At 37.0% G+C, this 13,529-nt stretch overlaps 1 protein-coding gene across 3 annotated transcripts; it reads left to right on the forward strand.

The window, feature by feature from the left end:
* The first annotated feature begins 254 nt into the window (after positions 1-254).
* On the forward strand, positions 255-13,014 carry CCNL1 (cyclin L1). 3 transcript variants are annotated; one of them, XM_036122394.2, is made up of 11 exons: positions 255-557; positions 859-933; positions 1,420-1,529; positions 7,176-7,296; positions 8,373-8,437; positions 10,144-10,243; positions 10,349-10,453; positions 10,550-10,691; positions 11,136-11,247; positions 11,363-11,461; positions 12,163-13,014. In XM_036122394.2, the coding sequence occupies exons 1-11, from the start codon at positions 255-257 to the stop codon at positions 12,509-12,511; spliced, it is 1,581 nt and encodes a 526-aa protein (XP_035978287.1). In that variant the 3' UTR covers positions 12,512-13,014. The 3 variants fall into 3 exon arrangements, with proteins under 3 accessions (XP_035978287.1, XP_035978288.1, XP_077926110.1); XM_036122395.2 differs by lacking the exon at positions 11,363-11,461; XM_078069984.1 differs by lacking the exons at positions 10,144-10,243; positions 10,349-10,453; positions 10,550-10,691; ... (1 more) ...; positions 11,363-11,461; positions 12,163-13,014 and adding an exon at positions 8,678-9,557.
* Positions 13,015-13,529: the final 515 nt, after the last annotated feature.

The following is a 13,529-nucleotide window of genomic DNA, read 5'->3' on the forward strand; positions in this document are numbered from 1 at the left end:
GCCGAGAGGTCTCCAGGTGACAGGAGGGTCCCACACTGCAGCCCGCGGCTCCACCCGCGGCGCAGGCCTAGGCGAGGCCTGAAGGGACTAGTTGGCGCGCACCAGCGGGGCGTGGTGACGTCAGGGCGGAAGCGCACGCTGCGTGAAGCGGCCCAGAACCCGGCGGTCACGGGAATATCCGTCGCGCCGAGGACGCTGGTTAGTCTCGCTCCGGGTTCCGGCTGCGTTGGGCGTGCGTGCAGCTCGCTGAGACTATGGCGTCCGGGCCTCACCCAACCGCGACCGCTGCCGCCGCCGCCTCGTCGGCCGCCCCGAGCGCGGGCGGCTCCAGCTCCGGGACGACGACCACGACGACGACCACGACGGGAGGGATCCTGATCGGCGACCGCCTCTACTCGGAAGTTTCGCTCACCATCGATCACTCGCTGATTCCGGAGGAGCGGCTTTCCCCTACCCCGTCCATGCAGGACGGGCTCGACCTGCCCAGCGAGACCGATTTGCGCATCCTGGGCTGCGAGCTCATCCAAGCCGCCGGCATTCTCCTCCGGTTGCCGCAGGTCAGTGCGCCGGCCCCGGGCCGGCAGAGCGCGCCTCTCCTCTCCGGTGTCCCTTCCGCTGCATCCCGGTATCACCGTGTCTCGTCAGGGTGGAGATGCCTTCTCGGGCTCTCCAGCCACGGGTCCCAGCCGGATCCCGGGTGTGTCGAGGGCGGGAGGGCGCGGAGGCGAAGGGAGGACCGGGCCGCGAGCAGTTCGCGGCGGGAGGGGGAGGGGGAGCGAGCGGCGGCACAAAATGGCGGCGGCGCCTGGTGCGGGCCCGCCTGACCCCTGCGCCTCCGTTCTTGTCTCTTGTCTGCAGGTGGCGATGGCAACGGGGCAGGTGTTGTTTCATCGTTTTTTCTACTCCAAGTCTTTCGTCAAACACAGTTTCGAGGTAAGCATCGCGGGGGCGGGTGTGAGGGATTTCTTCATCCGGAAACGGAAAGGAGGGGGTAGTGTCTCCAGCCAGCTTTTCTAGAAAGGGAGTGGTTAGTTTAGGCCTTTGTACCTAGTTCTCACCAACCGAGAAGCAAAGACTTTTGGAATGTGTTTGAAAGCTATAAAGCGTATCTTGAGCCCAGGTGCTCCCTTAGCAAAAATTAACATTTTAACCAAATTCAAAACTCCGGGGAGACTTGAGCTTGACTCTGTATTCAAAATTAAGATTACTTAAAAAAGAAAACGTAGTATTAGCATATCTGCTAAGCCTATGGCCTAGAAAGGTCTATCGTACTTCTATTTCACCAAAAGTTGTCCCAGTTGTATCCTAAAATTTTTTCATCAGAATTAGTTAAACTTGGGGGGGGGGGTCACTTTTTCCTAATTTTACTTGATAATGCTATAATCTAACAATCTTTCATTGGATTGTGCGTTCTTTCAGATTGTTGCCATGGCTTGTATTAATCTTGCATCAAAAATTGAAGAAGCACCTAGAAGAATAAGAGATGTGATTAATGTATTTCACCATCTGCGCCAGTTAAGAGGAAAAAGGTAAGATTGGCATTATTGAACACAGTATTTCTTGCTGGTACTGTATTGTGCACCAATCATCAAAACATTCTTTCCTCTCAAAACTGATGCAAAGGAAAACCGGCTTTAATTTAGGTGTTAAAATTCACATAGGAGCTCACTAATACTTAAATTAATTTGAAACAAACCACAATTAACCAGCTATCTAAAGTTTGTAGAGGCAGTTGCATTTATGGACAATCCTAACAGTGCTGTGAAGCCAGTCCTGTGGCTTAAGATTAAACAAGAAAGGGAATACGTTTGGCTCAAGTGTGAGTGTATTCTGTAAGTTATTCCCCCCTCCCCTCTCTTGGAAGACTGAAGGCTGGAAGTGTGAACACTGCAGTTCAAGTTAATATTGTGGCAAAGTTTTGTGTAGATTATGTTTTTCTACTCGAAGTCCCAGTTAATTCTTTATCAATTGAGGTTGGCTTTTGTTAGAATACTTCTCAACATTGAACTACGATATATCGCATAATACCGGATCTGAAAGGACTGCAGGATGATAATGGTTGAAGTTTGAAGTCAAAGGGATTAAACAGGTATTTTGTTTTGGTCAGATACAGTATCAGTGAGTGGGGTAGAGAAATAACTAACTGATTGGGTTACATTTAGATAAGGCCCATTTTATTTGATCTTGTAAGAAGTAAGAAAATAGAGACCAAGTAGTGATATTTTACAGATTTTGTGGCTACATGACAACACGTTATGTGGACCTATGTGTTCATGTGAGGCAGTGCAAAAAGTTTAGTTGCAGGGCTTCCTGCATCTAGAGGTGACTTACAGTACATGCTACAGAAGGATATTCTTGGCGTAGGTTAGTTTTTGTGTTAAGATTAATTGTGGTGATGTTAGATAAACTTACACTATGGGAGTTAGTTATAAAAGGATTTTAAGTTGTTGGGGTTGGGTGTCAGTGCCAAATTAGTATCCTACGTGAGTGGTCGTTATTGGCTGAATCTATAAGTTGGCAGTCATGGACCTATTCAGAGACAAACAGTAATCTTTAGTTTAGTTACAAAGTCTGAAACATTGCTACCCAGATAGTTTTCACAGCATTTTTCAGTTTTCTTAAATTCTTTTTCCACCATCTTCTCTCCTTCATCCTAACCATGTTCAGGGATAGACTAATTTTTTATTTCATTTTAAAGTATCTTTTAGCTTCTTGGTGAGGAATCCCTGGAAATTGGGAAGATTTCAAATTGGTATTTAGTATGGTCTGAATAAAATTCGTTTTTAGATATCTAGCTGATTGTTCAGGGTGTTTAAAACAAAATGACAGTAATAAAAAGGCTTTTTGTCCTTAGTCAAAGGATTCTGTGTTTGCCTAAAGGAGTTTTCTGTCCGTGTTCTTTGAATCATTGAGCCAACTATTGTATTATCACTTAATAATGATTATCTACTTTGAAGTTTTTCTATGAGACTTAAGAGTATTCTTCCTTGATGTCAGAGTAGGTCTTCTTAACCATAAAAACCTTGGAATTTAAAACATCTCACCTGACTGACTGCTGTGTCTGATGTAATAGTGTGTTTTGGTCATTATTACAGAGAATTTGACTTTGTCTCAATCTTACAAGTTGATTATAGCATGAAATTTAAAAGGAGTTGTTAATTGCATGGAAGCCTTTTTTTTTAAAGCAGGATGTAAAAGTGTTTCTATGCATATTACAAGTTTACTCAGACACGTAACTTGTATATGTTATTAACTTCAACTCTTTTTTCCCTTGCAACCGACTATACAGCGACCAGCTACATTTACCAAAGCCTGGGTGATGTGGAGTGGTACATAGAGATGAAGCTGTCGTCATGGCAACAGTGAGTGAAGTATCGAAAATCCCCAAGGAGAAGCCAGTGCTCTGAGAATAGGTCACTGGAATCGGGGACTAACAGGTTGGCCACTGGTGAACCATTTAGAAAAACTCCTGTTTCTTGTTACAAGCTTTTGTCTTTGCTGTCCAAGTTATTAGAACTATAGCTTGATATATTTTTATGTAGAGTAATATCACTAGAAAGTACTATCAGTATTACACTTCAGTTAATAGCATATCGGTTTATCTTGATGCTGTTTTAATCTGGTTTATTCATAGCTTTAAATTGTAGTGTGATCTTGGTAATTACAGAGGACGTATCATTTTTGTAGCTTTTTGGTCATTTTTCAGTCCTGATTACACTTTTGAATCACCAGAGGAGCTTTTAGAAAGTACCAATGCCCAAGTCCTATCCTGGATTATTTGATTCCCCCCCTTCCCTCCCCAAATTTTATGTAGTTTCATAATTAAGCTTGGAATAAATGGCTGAATTGAAAGAGGAAATTGCCTTCTTAGCAGTTTCCAATTTTAATTTGCTTTTGAGATGCAGCATATTTCCAGAAAATTAAGCATTTTCTGTAATTGTAAGGAGCCTGCTTGCATCTTTGAAGGCTTCTCTAAAGGAAGACAGATCTTCAGACTGGTGCAACCACTCATTGATGAATATGGTGTGGTATTTTCAACATGTGTATAGATCATAGATGAAGTTGGAAGGGTATTAAGTGATCTTGTCATTTAGCCCAACCTTTCTCAGTTTATTTTGGTGGCTCTAAAGGTGGTGGCCTTAAGTTTGTTTAAACACTGCTAAACAAGGAACATTCCTTTGGAGTAGGCCTTACACATTTTTCTATATTGAACAACAGTCTGCTCTCTGTAAACTACTCAGTCTCGTTTTTTAGTATAGTCTGTTGAAGAGCTAGTTCCAAATTTTCTAGGTCTTTGTACCACGTGAGTGAGAGTGACCATGTTTGGATCTCCTATTCCTAATTTTTTCTTTTTTTTTTTTCTGTTAAGTTGTATTTCAACTAAATCAATTATGCTAAAGGAACAGTTATTCTGAGAGACCAGATAAACTTTCAGTGATCAAAGTCCAAGATTTCCTATTAGGACTAAAATTTAAAAATTGTTCTTTTCATTTAAATTTAATTTGAAAAATCTGACAAACTCAAAAGCGGGAGACGGTAGAGTTAGGTTTGATTGGTTGTTGAAAATTACTTTTTCTCTGAGTAGATGAAAGTTCTCTTTTTAAGAGATTTAAGAATGTCATCTCCTAAAACTTACTGGAAAGTTTACGGAATTAGAGATGAAGAAATTCTAGCAAGCCTCAATTCAGTGTTACATGCTTGCTCCCATAGGCAGTACTAATTGATACTTTGTTTACATAAGTAAGGAAACCACCTGCGTAGATGGTTTTCTTTAACCTTTTCATACTGCTGACTTATGGGGACACATTTCTTTTTCTGATACAACATAACCTTCATAAGGCAGTTGTAAATTACATGCTCATTGAGCCTTCCTTGATTTAAAACCAATTCTTAACAAAATGAAGATAGTAAATTACATACCTACAAAGTTGTTAACTTTCAAAACTAGGTAATAGAAGGCCTAAGCAAGAAGTTGAGTATACAGTTGCATTATAGTAAATAATGAGTTTGTCGTTTATTTAATTGGGTTTTGGTGTTACTGGGATTTTGATACACAAAGAAGGGAAAGTGAATATTGTGGCAGAATAAGTGAAAAATAGTTCATTTAAGCAGAATTAATGAATGAGTAAGCCTGATTTGGGAATCAGATGGTAGCCATTATTCAAACAAGTGTTTAGTTGGTTAATTGCAGAAAAAATGAATGTTAACAGAATTTGAAGGCAACTCTGAAAGCAGGCTTAGTAAATAAAAGGTGTAGATGAGTTGGCTCAACACAAAAAGGGGGGAAATGAGAAAATTGATTTTGTAAAATTTTAGGACTGTAATGGTACAGTTTACGGTCTGAATTACAAGGGGTAAAGAGTTAATGGCAGGCAAATATGACACTGGAGATAGATTCTGTCTCTTAATACATGTTGAAGGAGGGCCATCAAATAACTAGTTTTGAGAGTCTGAGATGTGGATTTGACTTTTTCCAAATTTCCTGTTACGGTGAGAAACCCTGAAAAATTATAAACCTTAAGATTTTTGGGTTACATTTCTTGTGAACATTGATTGCTCTGAAGTTAAATTAATTTTTTCCCAGAGAGCATTTAACTTGTAGTCTGTTGTTCTGATCAGATAGATTTGTTGTTATATTTTTGTTAGAAATCAGTCCCCTGTCCAGTTGGTGGCCTCATTCTTCACACTTTTCATAGCTGTAATAGGAATTGAACTGAGGGAAGCTAATTTTCAGTATTGTTAATTTAAGTAAGCTAGTTTCCATCTTGCCAAATTTGCCAAATTTATTTAAATTGATAAAAATCATTGTATGAAATAATTTGAAATATAGTCTAATAAGAATTCCAGTTGCTATAATTTTAGATGGATGTTAGGAAGGAAAATAAATGAAAGCAGATTTTTAGATAATATGTCACTGCAGGGCTAATTAATTGTAGCTAATTTCAGATTGTTTTCTAATATTCAACTGGATGTATTTAAATACGAGCTTACATTTTTCTGGATTTGGTGTGCATGGTAAAATGAGTTGTGAGTTGGGGTAATACTCAGAATGACTATCTTTTAAAAATAGATGTTGTGTTCTGTCCAGAGCAAAAACTCTTGAATATTTTGGCTGCAAATGAATTCAGTATGGGGAAAAATATTTAAATGTTCTCCCCATATATATACACCATATAATCATGTTTTAATGAAAATGTACTTCTTGGTGGTTGGATCTAAAAACATATCAAATGAAGGACATTGGGAAATGAAAGTCCAAAAGTCTTGACTGAAAACAAACTTCTCAGGAAGAAACGTTTTGAATTTAAGATTTAAATCAGATAGTCTTTTTTTCCAAAGCATTGAACCATTGATAGCTTTCTGCGTTACAGCTTTTTAGAAGCTATCAGAATTTAGTCTGGCACAGACCTTGAGTGTTGTTCTGGTTCCCTCATTACGGTCTTCCTTCTTTTTTACGTTGCATTCTAAAAGTTATTCTGCCTAATAATGACAACTCAGACCAAATTCAAACTTAGTTTTTATTGGTCACGTTTAGTTTTGAATCTGATTTTTAAAACATTTCTTTTTGTAATTGAGCTGAATCTTTAGTTTTCAGATTTTTTTTGACAGTGGTGGATTCTTACAACAATTTGTTTAAGCAGATTATCCACTTAGGAGAATCTGGATTAGCTACCTACCATTTTTTCCTCTGATTTTTACTTTGGCCATAAACTAGCCGAGAGTTGATATTTTAGAGAACGAGTAAAATCACTGTCATCTATAAGACTTTATAGTAAATATTTTCAAGAGCAAATTAGTTTTGTCATTGGAAAGAGTCTGGAGACTAATGGGGTTTGTGATGATAAAGCAACGATCACATAAGATTATCTATATATATACACATACAGACCTAAAAGATAATCATGAAAAAGATCAACAAAGGCTAGATAGAAGCATTAGAGTGAATTTTTCACTACAGGGGGTTGAGTTAGTGTTTATAGAAACTTAGTTTAGTTAAGTATATGTTTAATTAGCATAACTTGGACAGCACAAGATTAATGCTTTAACTTGTTTGCAGGAGTTTAAAAAGCTGGTTTCTGTTGCCAATAGTTGGTTGGAAGGGAAAATGGAGATGCCACAAATAAAATTTTTTGGATGTGCAAAACAGTTTTGATTTTATTTCTTACAAACTATAGGACTCCAAGCCCCCTGATCCTTGATCAGAACTACATTAACACCAAAAATCAAGTTATCAAGGCAGAGAGGAGGGTGCTAAAGGAGTTGGGATTTTGTGTTCATGTCAAGCATCCCCATAAGGTGAGTTGTAGAGTGCAGAAATTATATTCGTAAGTATTAGGGTTTTTCTTAAAATTGTATCTTACATGAATTTATATTACGGTTATTTTTGAGAGTTAACCTTGGTTTTAAAAAGCATTCTTTATAAACTTACCACTAAAATAGGAGTCAAAAAGACTTGGGTTCAAATCTTCACTCTTCATTGTGTGGGCATAGAGAAGTTCTTTTTTTCCTCTGTGGTTAACCCAGTTTCCCCACCTAGAAAACAGTGAAGTACCTTATTCCTAGGAGTAAATAATACACATCTGCAGAAGTACCTGGCATGCTACCTGTCGCACAGTAAAATGTTCAAAGCATGGTGGCTGCTTGCTCTCTGTTACCATTATTGTACGTTTATAGATTTCTCCAGTATCTCTTGGCTTACATACGATCATCATAAGAGCACAGTGGTTACCATATGAGTGCTGTAGGGACAGGACTATCTGCGATAGAAACTTGTCTATGCCATTAGCTCTGTAACTGGCAAATATCTCTTTCTCAGATTCCACATTTTCAAGATTGTAAAATGGGAATGATTGATTATACAGGTCCAGAAAGCTCTGACTTGAACTGTGAAGCTATTTACATGTGTAGTATTTATTTATCACACTTAAACATGATAAGCTTCACTGCAGAAAGAGTAGTGTTTACTTATTCTAATGCCCACCATATTACATAATATCATACTCTTTGTGTAACTTTAAACATAGTCTGTACGGTTTTGGGACATGGAGAATTGGACTTCGGAAATTAAGTGAAATAATCTACCACAGTGCCTGTCACATAGTAAAGTGTTCATGAGAAATTAGGTATGTTTTTAATTGATTTAATTCTCATTTTTTTCCTGTGCAATTTTGGATCATATTTAAAGTTTTTATAGAATCTAGTAGCATAATAACCCACATTGCCTATAATGTACATTTTAGGTTGGTCTGTATTATCTATACAGTTTCGTAGAAGAGTTAAAACGTGCACCTAACATTTCAATTACTTATATTCATTGAACTCTGAAAGACCCACTGATATGCTAAATTGAGTTTTTTTCCCTTGTCCTTCAGATCATTGTTATGTATTTACAAGTCTTAGAATGTGAACGTAATCAAACCCTGGTTCAGACTGCCTGGTAAGTTACATTTTTACATTTCTTTCCTAGCCAGGAAAACAGAAGCAGAAATAAAGTAAGTTTCAGTTTCCCTTTCCAAAATAATGAGAAGAGTTTGTTTTGGTGCTTTTTGTTTTTTTTTGTTTTTTAACCAAAAGGTAAATAATGCTTATTTCTGCTTCCTGTTTTCTTGGCTTGACTAATTGCTTTCAATGGAGAACTCAATTTAACTTTGTTCTTTTTTCTACTCTTTAATTAAAGGGTAGTCCATGATGGTAAGTCATAGAACTCTGCCCTCTGCACTTCAGCCCATGACCTCAGGATGGCCTGATTGGCTGCCCTGCTCTCCAGCCAATCCAGTGCAAGCTCTGATCCGAGATTCACTGAAGTGGTCCATATCCATCTGGCAGCATCTTCTAGTTCTGTCGGGGTGTCAAAAGGATTTGTATATTTGCTTCTAGAAGTAACTATTCAACATGCCTATGTGTATAATGTATACCTGTAACTATCAAAATGAATAGTTCATTTTTGATAGATTTGTTGTCCAGCCGTTATGAATTAAATGATTTTTTTTGTTAGGAGTTTGACTTAGATTTCTATTTTTAGTATGTATACCATGGATTCTACCAAAGGAAACTACAACTTGCAGCTTAAAATGGGCACCATTCCCATACTGGATGAATTACAGCTGCTGGACTATTGAAGCAATAATAATAGAAGTACATTTTTAAAAGAGATGTTAATATTAACATAAGCACTTTAGAACTTGAACTTTTGACATGAAGATGTTTGATTTGGAGGGCTGGCTTATTTTAAGGTAAAACAAGGAATTTGGTCCAGCTACAGCTACTTCTTCAAGACTGTTGATGATGTGCAGGACTTAAGTAATTTTTATGTTCTGGACTTAATGACTGCCATGCTTCTTTAGGACTCAGTAAATATTAGTAATATTAGAAAAGTCTAATTGCTTTTATAAAATGCATGACATTTTTAATAATATGCTCTATAAAACATTTACGCAGTTATTTCGTGGGTAAGGATTTTTAAGAAATAGTCTTTTAACCTTTTAAACAATTTGTGAAATTTCTTTAATATAGGGATATTGTGGGGAGGGTTCACTAATAAAAAAAAAAGTCCAGCAGTTCATTAACTGAAGTAGTTTATTGCTTTTGTTTATACTTAGTCACAAAAAAGGTATGTAAACAAGGCTGTTTTGTATATTTACTGCTCTTCCCTACCTAAATTTTCTGAAGTAGCTGAGATTTCTTAATATAACTTGGTGAGTGCTTACCAAAAATGCCTTTTTTACCCGTCACAGTATTTTGAGTTTTTGAAAGAACTTGGTTGACACTGCTTTTCATTGTGGATAAAGGAGAGTTGGTCAATAATTAATGGCTTGAAGTATTGTTGGAGTGGTTTATTATTTCTGAAGCTAGTTATGTCAAAATTAGAAAAACATAACTTATTTCTAAATTTCTATTTGGAATAATAATATGGAATTATTTTAAAGGACTTTGGTCATATATAGGAAAACTGAAGAATGGTTCTAGTGTTAAATTCTTATCTCTTACTGATTTTTGAGTTAAGAATTGTTGTATGCTAGAATATGAGGATATGAATATAAATATGAGAAGAAAAAAGAATAAAGTAGATTGAGTCTCCAATTTTATGTGAGTTTCAGGAGGACTTTGTTTATGTACAAAGCTTATGGTTGAAATATTTTTCAGGAATTATATGAATGACAGTCTTCGAACCAATGTATTTGTTCGATTTCAACCAGAGACTATAGCATGTGCTTGTATCTACCTTGCGGCTAGAGCTCTTCAGGTAGGTATATATAGCCTGTTTTGTTCTATAGGATAAATCACAAGAATTAGCAGTCCTGATAAAAACTGAAATTTGATCTAAACCATTCTGTTTTTTATGGTTTAGATTCCATTACCAACTCGTCCCCATTGGTTTCTTCTTTTTGGTACTACAGAAGAGGAGATCCAGGAAATCTGCATAGAAACGCTTAGGCTTTATACCAGAAAAAAGGTAGTTGTCTACTCATGTTTGTATTAATACTTTTTAAGTACTTAAGAGTCTAAACTAATATAAGGGAAAAATACTAACTTCATTTTCTTCCATCAGCCAAACTATGAATTGCTGGAAAAAGAAGTAGAGAAAAGAAAAGTAGCCTTACAAGAAGCCAAATTAAAAGCAAAGGGGTTGAATCCCGATGGAACTCCAGCCCTTTCAACCCTTGGTGGATTTTCTCCAGCCTCTAAACCATGTAAGATATATTCAGAATTGAAATGATTTGGGCACTGCAGGTGTGTGGTTATTAGAAAGCTTTAGCACTTAGGGGCTCCTGGGTGGCTCAGTCAGTTGAGCATCCGACTCCTGATTTCGGTTTAGGTCGTGATCTCAGGGTCATGAGGTCCAGCCCCATGTCAGGCTCTGTACTCAGTGCAGAGTCTGTTTGAGATTTTCTCTCCCTCTGCGCGCCCCACCCCCCAATAAATAAAATAAATTTGTTTTTTTAAAAAAGCTTTAGTATTTAATAGTGGCATATAAACAATGATAAGAGAAGCTGTTACTGTTTTCTCCCATGATAGTCAACTCAGGACTAAGACTAATACTTGAAAGCATGGTACTTTGATTTACATTTAGAAACAACTTTTTGGCCCTCTGTTAAGTCCCAATAGGTAACATGTCTTTTTTTTTTTTTTTTAAGCATCTCCAAGAGAAGTGAAAGCTGAAGAGAAGTCACCAATCTCCGTTAATGTGAAGACTGTCAAGAAAGAACCTGAGGACAGACAACAGGCTTCCAAAAGCCCTTACAATGGGTGAGTATACTTGAGTTAGAATTGGTCTAAGGAATCTTTTATGTGTTAAATTTCTAACATACTAAACATGTATCTAAAATAATGGGTTTTTTGGTTTTTTTTTTTTTTTTTTAAGTGTAAGAAAAGACAGCAAGAGAAGTAGAAATAGCAGAAGTGCTAGTCGATCACGGTCAAGAACGCGATCACGTTCTAGATCACATACTCCAAGAAGACAGTAAGTAAATATTCTCTAAGAGAAAGCAGTCTTATTTGGAGTAAGGTTCCTGCTTTTTAAAAAAATTGAACGTAGATGTTTTCACAGTTGGGTTAGATTTAGTTTTTTAACATGAGGTAAATTATGAGAAATGAATTTGGAAATAGGTCCTGCTTATATGTGGCTTTTTTATTTTGGTGTGGTGTCGCTTACAAGCATTCTATTCTGTCTTTGCCCATTTTTTGAAGAAGTGTACGGGCTGGCCACAAAGTGCTATGGAAAGCTATAATATCCTGCTTATAATGTGTGAAAATATCAGTTAGAAAATATTAATATTTTATTAACTGCTAATTAACAACCAAAACTCAAGTTGATCATAGCCAAAGAGTCTTTCCTAGTAGCTTTGTAATTAGATCGCTAACTGCTTATACCTATTCAGTGGCTCTTTTGAGCATGTGTGAAATACTCAATAAGAAGCATAGCTATCCAGGACACTGTAAAAATTACTAAGTACTCTTCTCTTTGGCATATAGAGACATACAGTACATTTAAGATTTGTCTACTATAGGTTGGATGGGAGTTAGGGAGATTTAATGAAAGTTTTCCATCTGGCCTGTACTGCTACAGGTCAATAGTTTTGTTTTGAACTTGTTATAAGCACCACCAAAATAATCTGTTCCCAGCAGAAACTGAATCTAAACCTCAAATTTTTATTATCTAAGTTATAATAATAGGCGGAGCCGATCTGGAACATACAGCTCAAGATCAAGAAGCAGGTCACGCAGTCACAGTGAAAGCCCAAGAAGACATCATAATCATGGTTCTCCTCACCTTAAGGCCAAGCATACCAGAGATGATTTAAAAAGTTCAAATAGACATGGTCATAAAAGGAAAAAATCTCGTTCTCGATCTCAGAGCAAGTCTCGGGATCACTCAGATGCTGCCAAGAAACACAGGCATGAAAGGGGACATCATAGGGACAGGCGTGAAAGGTCTCGCTCCTTTGAGAGGTCCCATAAAGGCAAGCACCATGGTGGCAGTCGCTCAGGACATAGCAGGCACAGGCGCTGACTTCCTTCCTTTGAGCCTGCATCACTTCCTGGTTTTGCCTATCTACAGTGTGATGTATGGACTCATAATCAAAAACATTAAAAGCAAACTGATTAGGATTTGATTTCTTAAAACTCTCTAGGTCTCTAGAAACACTGAGGACATTTTCTTTTGGAAAGAACTATGTTTTTTTTTTGTTTTGTTTTCTTGTTTGTTTTTTTTTCTTTTTGGTTTTTGTTTTTGGGGGTTTTTTTGCACATTAAAATGCCCTAGCAGTATCTAATTGAAAACCATGGTCAGGTTCAATTGTACTTATTATAGTTGTGTATTGTTTATTGCTATAAGAACTGGAGCGTGAATTCTGTAAAAATGTATCTTATTTTTATACAGATAAAATTGCAGACATTGTTCTATTTAAGTGGTTATTTGTTTAAATGATGGTGAATACTTTCTTAACACTGGTTTGTCTGCATGTGTAAAGATTTTTACAAGGAAATAAAATACAAAATCTTGTTTTTTCTAAACTGCTTCAAATATCTTATTTAAATAAATTATTAAAAAGAGTAAAACTTTAATAGTAAAGTGCCTGTACTGATTTTCTGACAAACCTATTCTTCCATTAGCTATGGTTTGAGATTACTAAATGCAGTTCATATTTGCATTGGGAGCTATTGTAAGTCTTTGCCTTATATATGGAAAAAATGTATATGGAGTTGTGCAACAATGTAATATTAAATATTATACTGTAGCACTAAACCAGTCTTCAAATCGAAATCCATTTGCCACATAAATAGTACTGAAAATTAACTTCAGAAGTGATACCATAAGGTTATTTTTAAGTGAGCTACCCTCTTGAACAAATCAAAACTTTTAAAAGGACAGTAAATCAGACCCAACTATTGACCTTTAAAGTTTTTCTTTAGCTATTTAGTGATGGTTTTTATCTAGGCTAGGAGGATTCAGTAATAAAATGAGGCTCCCCCAGACTTGGCTGGGGCTGATAAAGTCTGACCACAAAGAAAAGGAAATTTTGTTGAAA

The sequence above is a fragment of the Halichoerus grypus genome, chromosome 1 (assembly GCF_964656455.1).
Source record: "Halichoerus grypus chromosome 1, mHalGry1.hap1.1, whole genome shotgun sequence".
NCBI lineage: Eukaryota > Metazoa > Chordata > Mammalia > Carnivora > Phocidae > Halichoerus > Halichoerus grypus.

Bases quoted from the DNA above. Each gene is read 5' to 3' on its own strand.
- CCNL1 (XM_036122394.2), top strand. From the start codon at position 255: ATGGCGTCCGGGCCTCACCCAACCGCGACCGCTGCCGCCGCCGCCTCG. The intron at 558-858 runs GTCAGTGCGCCG...TCTTGTCTGCAG, and splicing joins TTCTCCTCCGGTTGCCGCAG to GTGGCGATGGCAACGGGGCA. The intron at 11,462-12,162 runs GTAAGTAAATAT...TTATTATCTAAG, and splicing joins TCACATACTCCAAGAAGACA to TTATAATAATAGGCGGAGCC.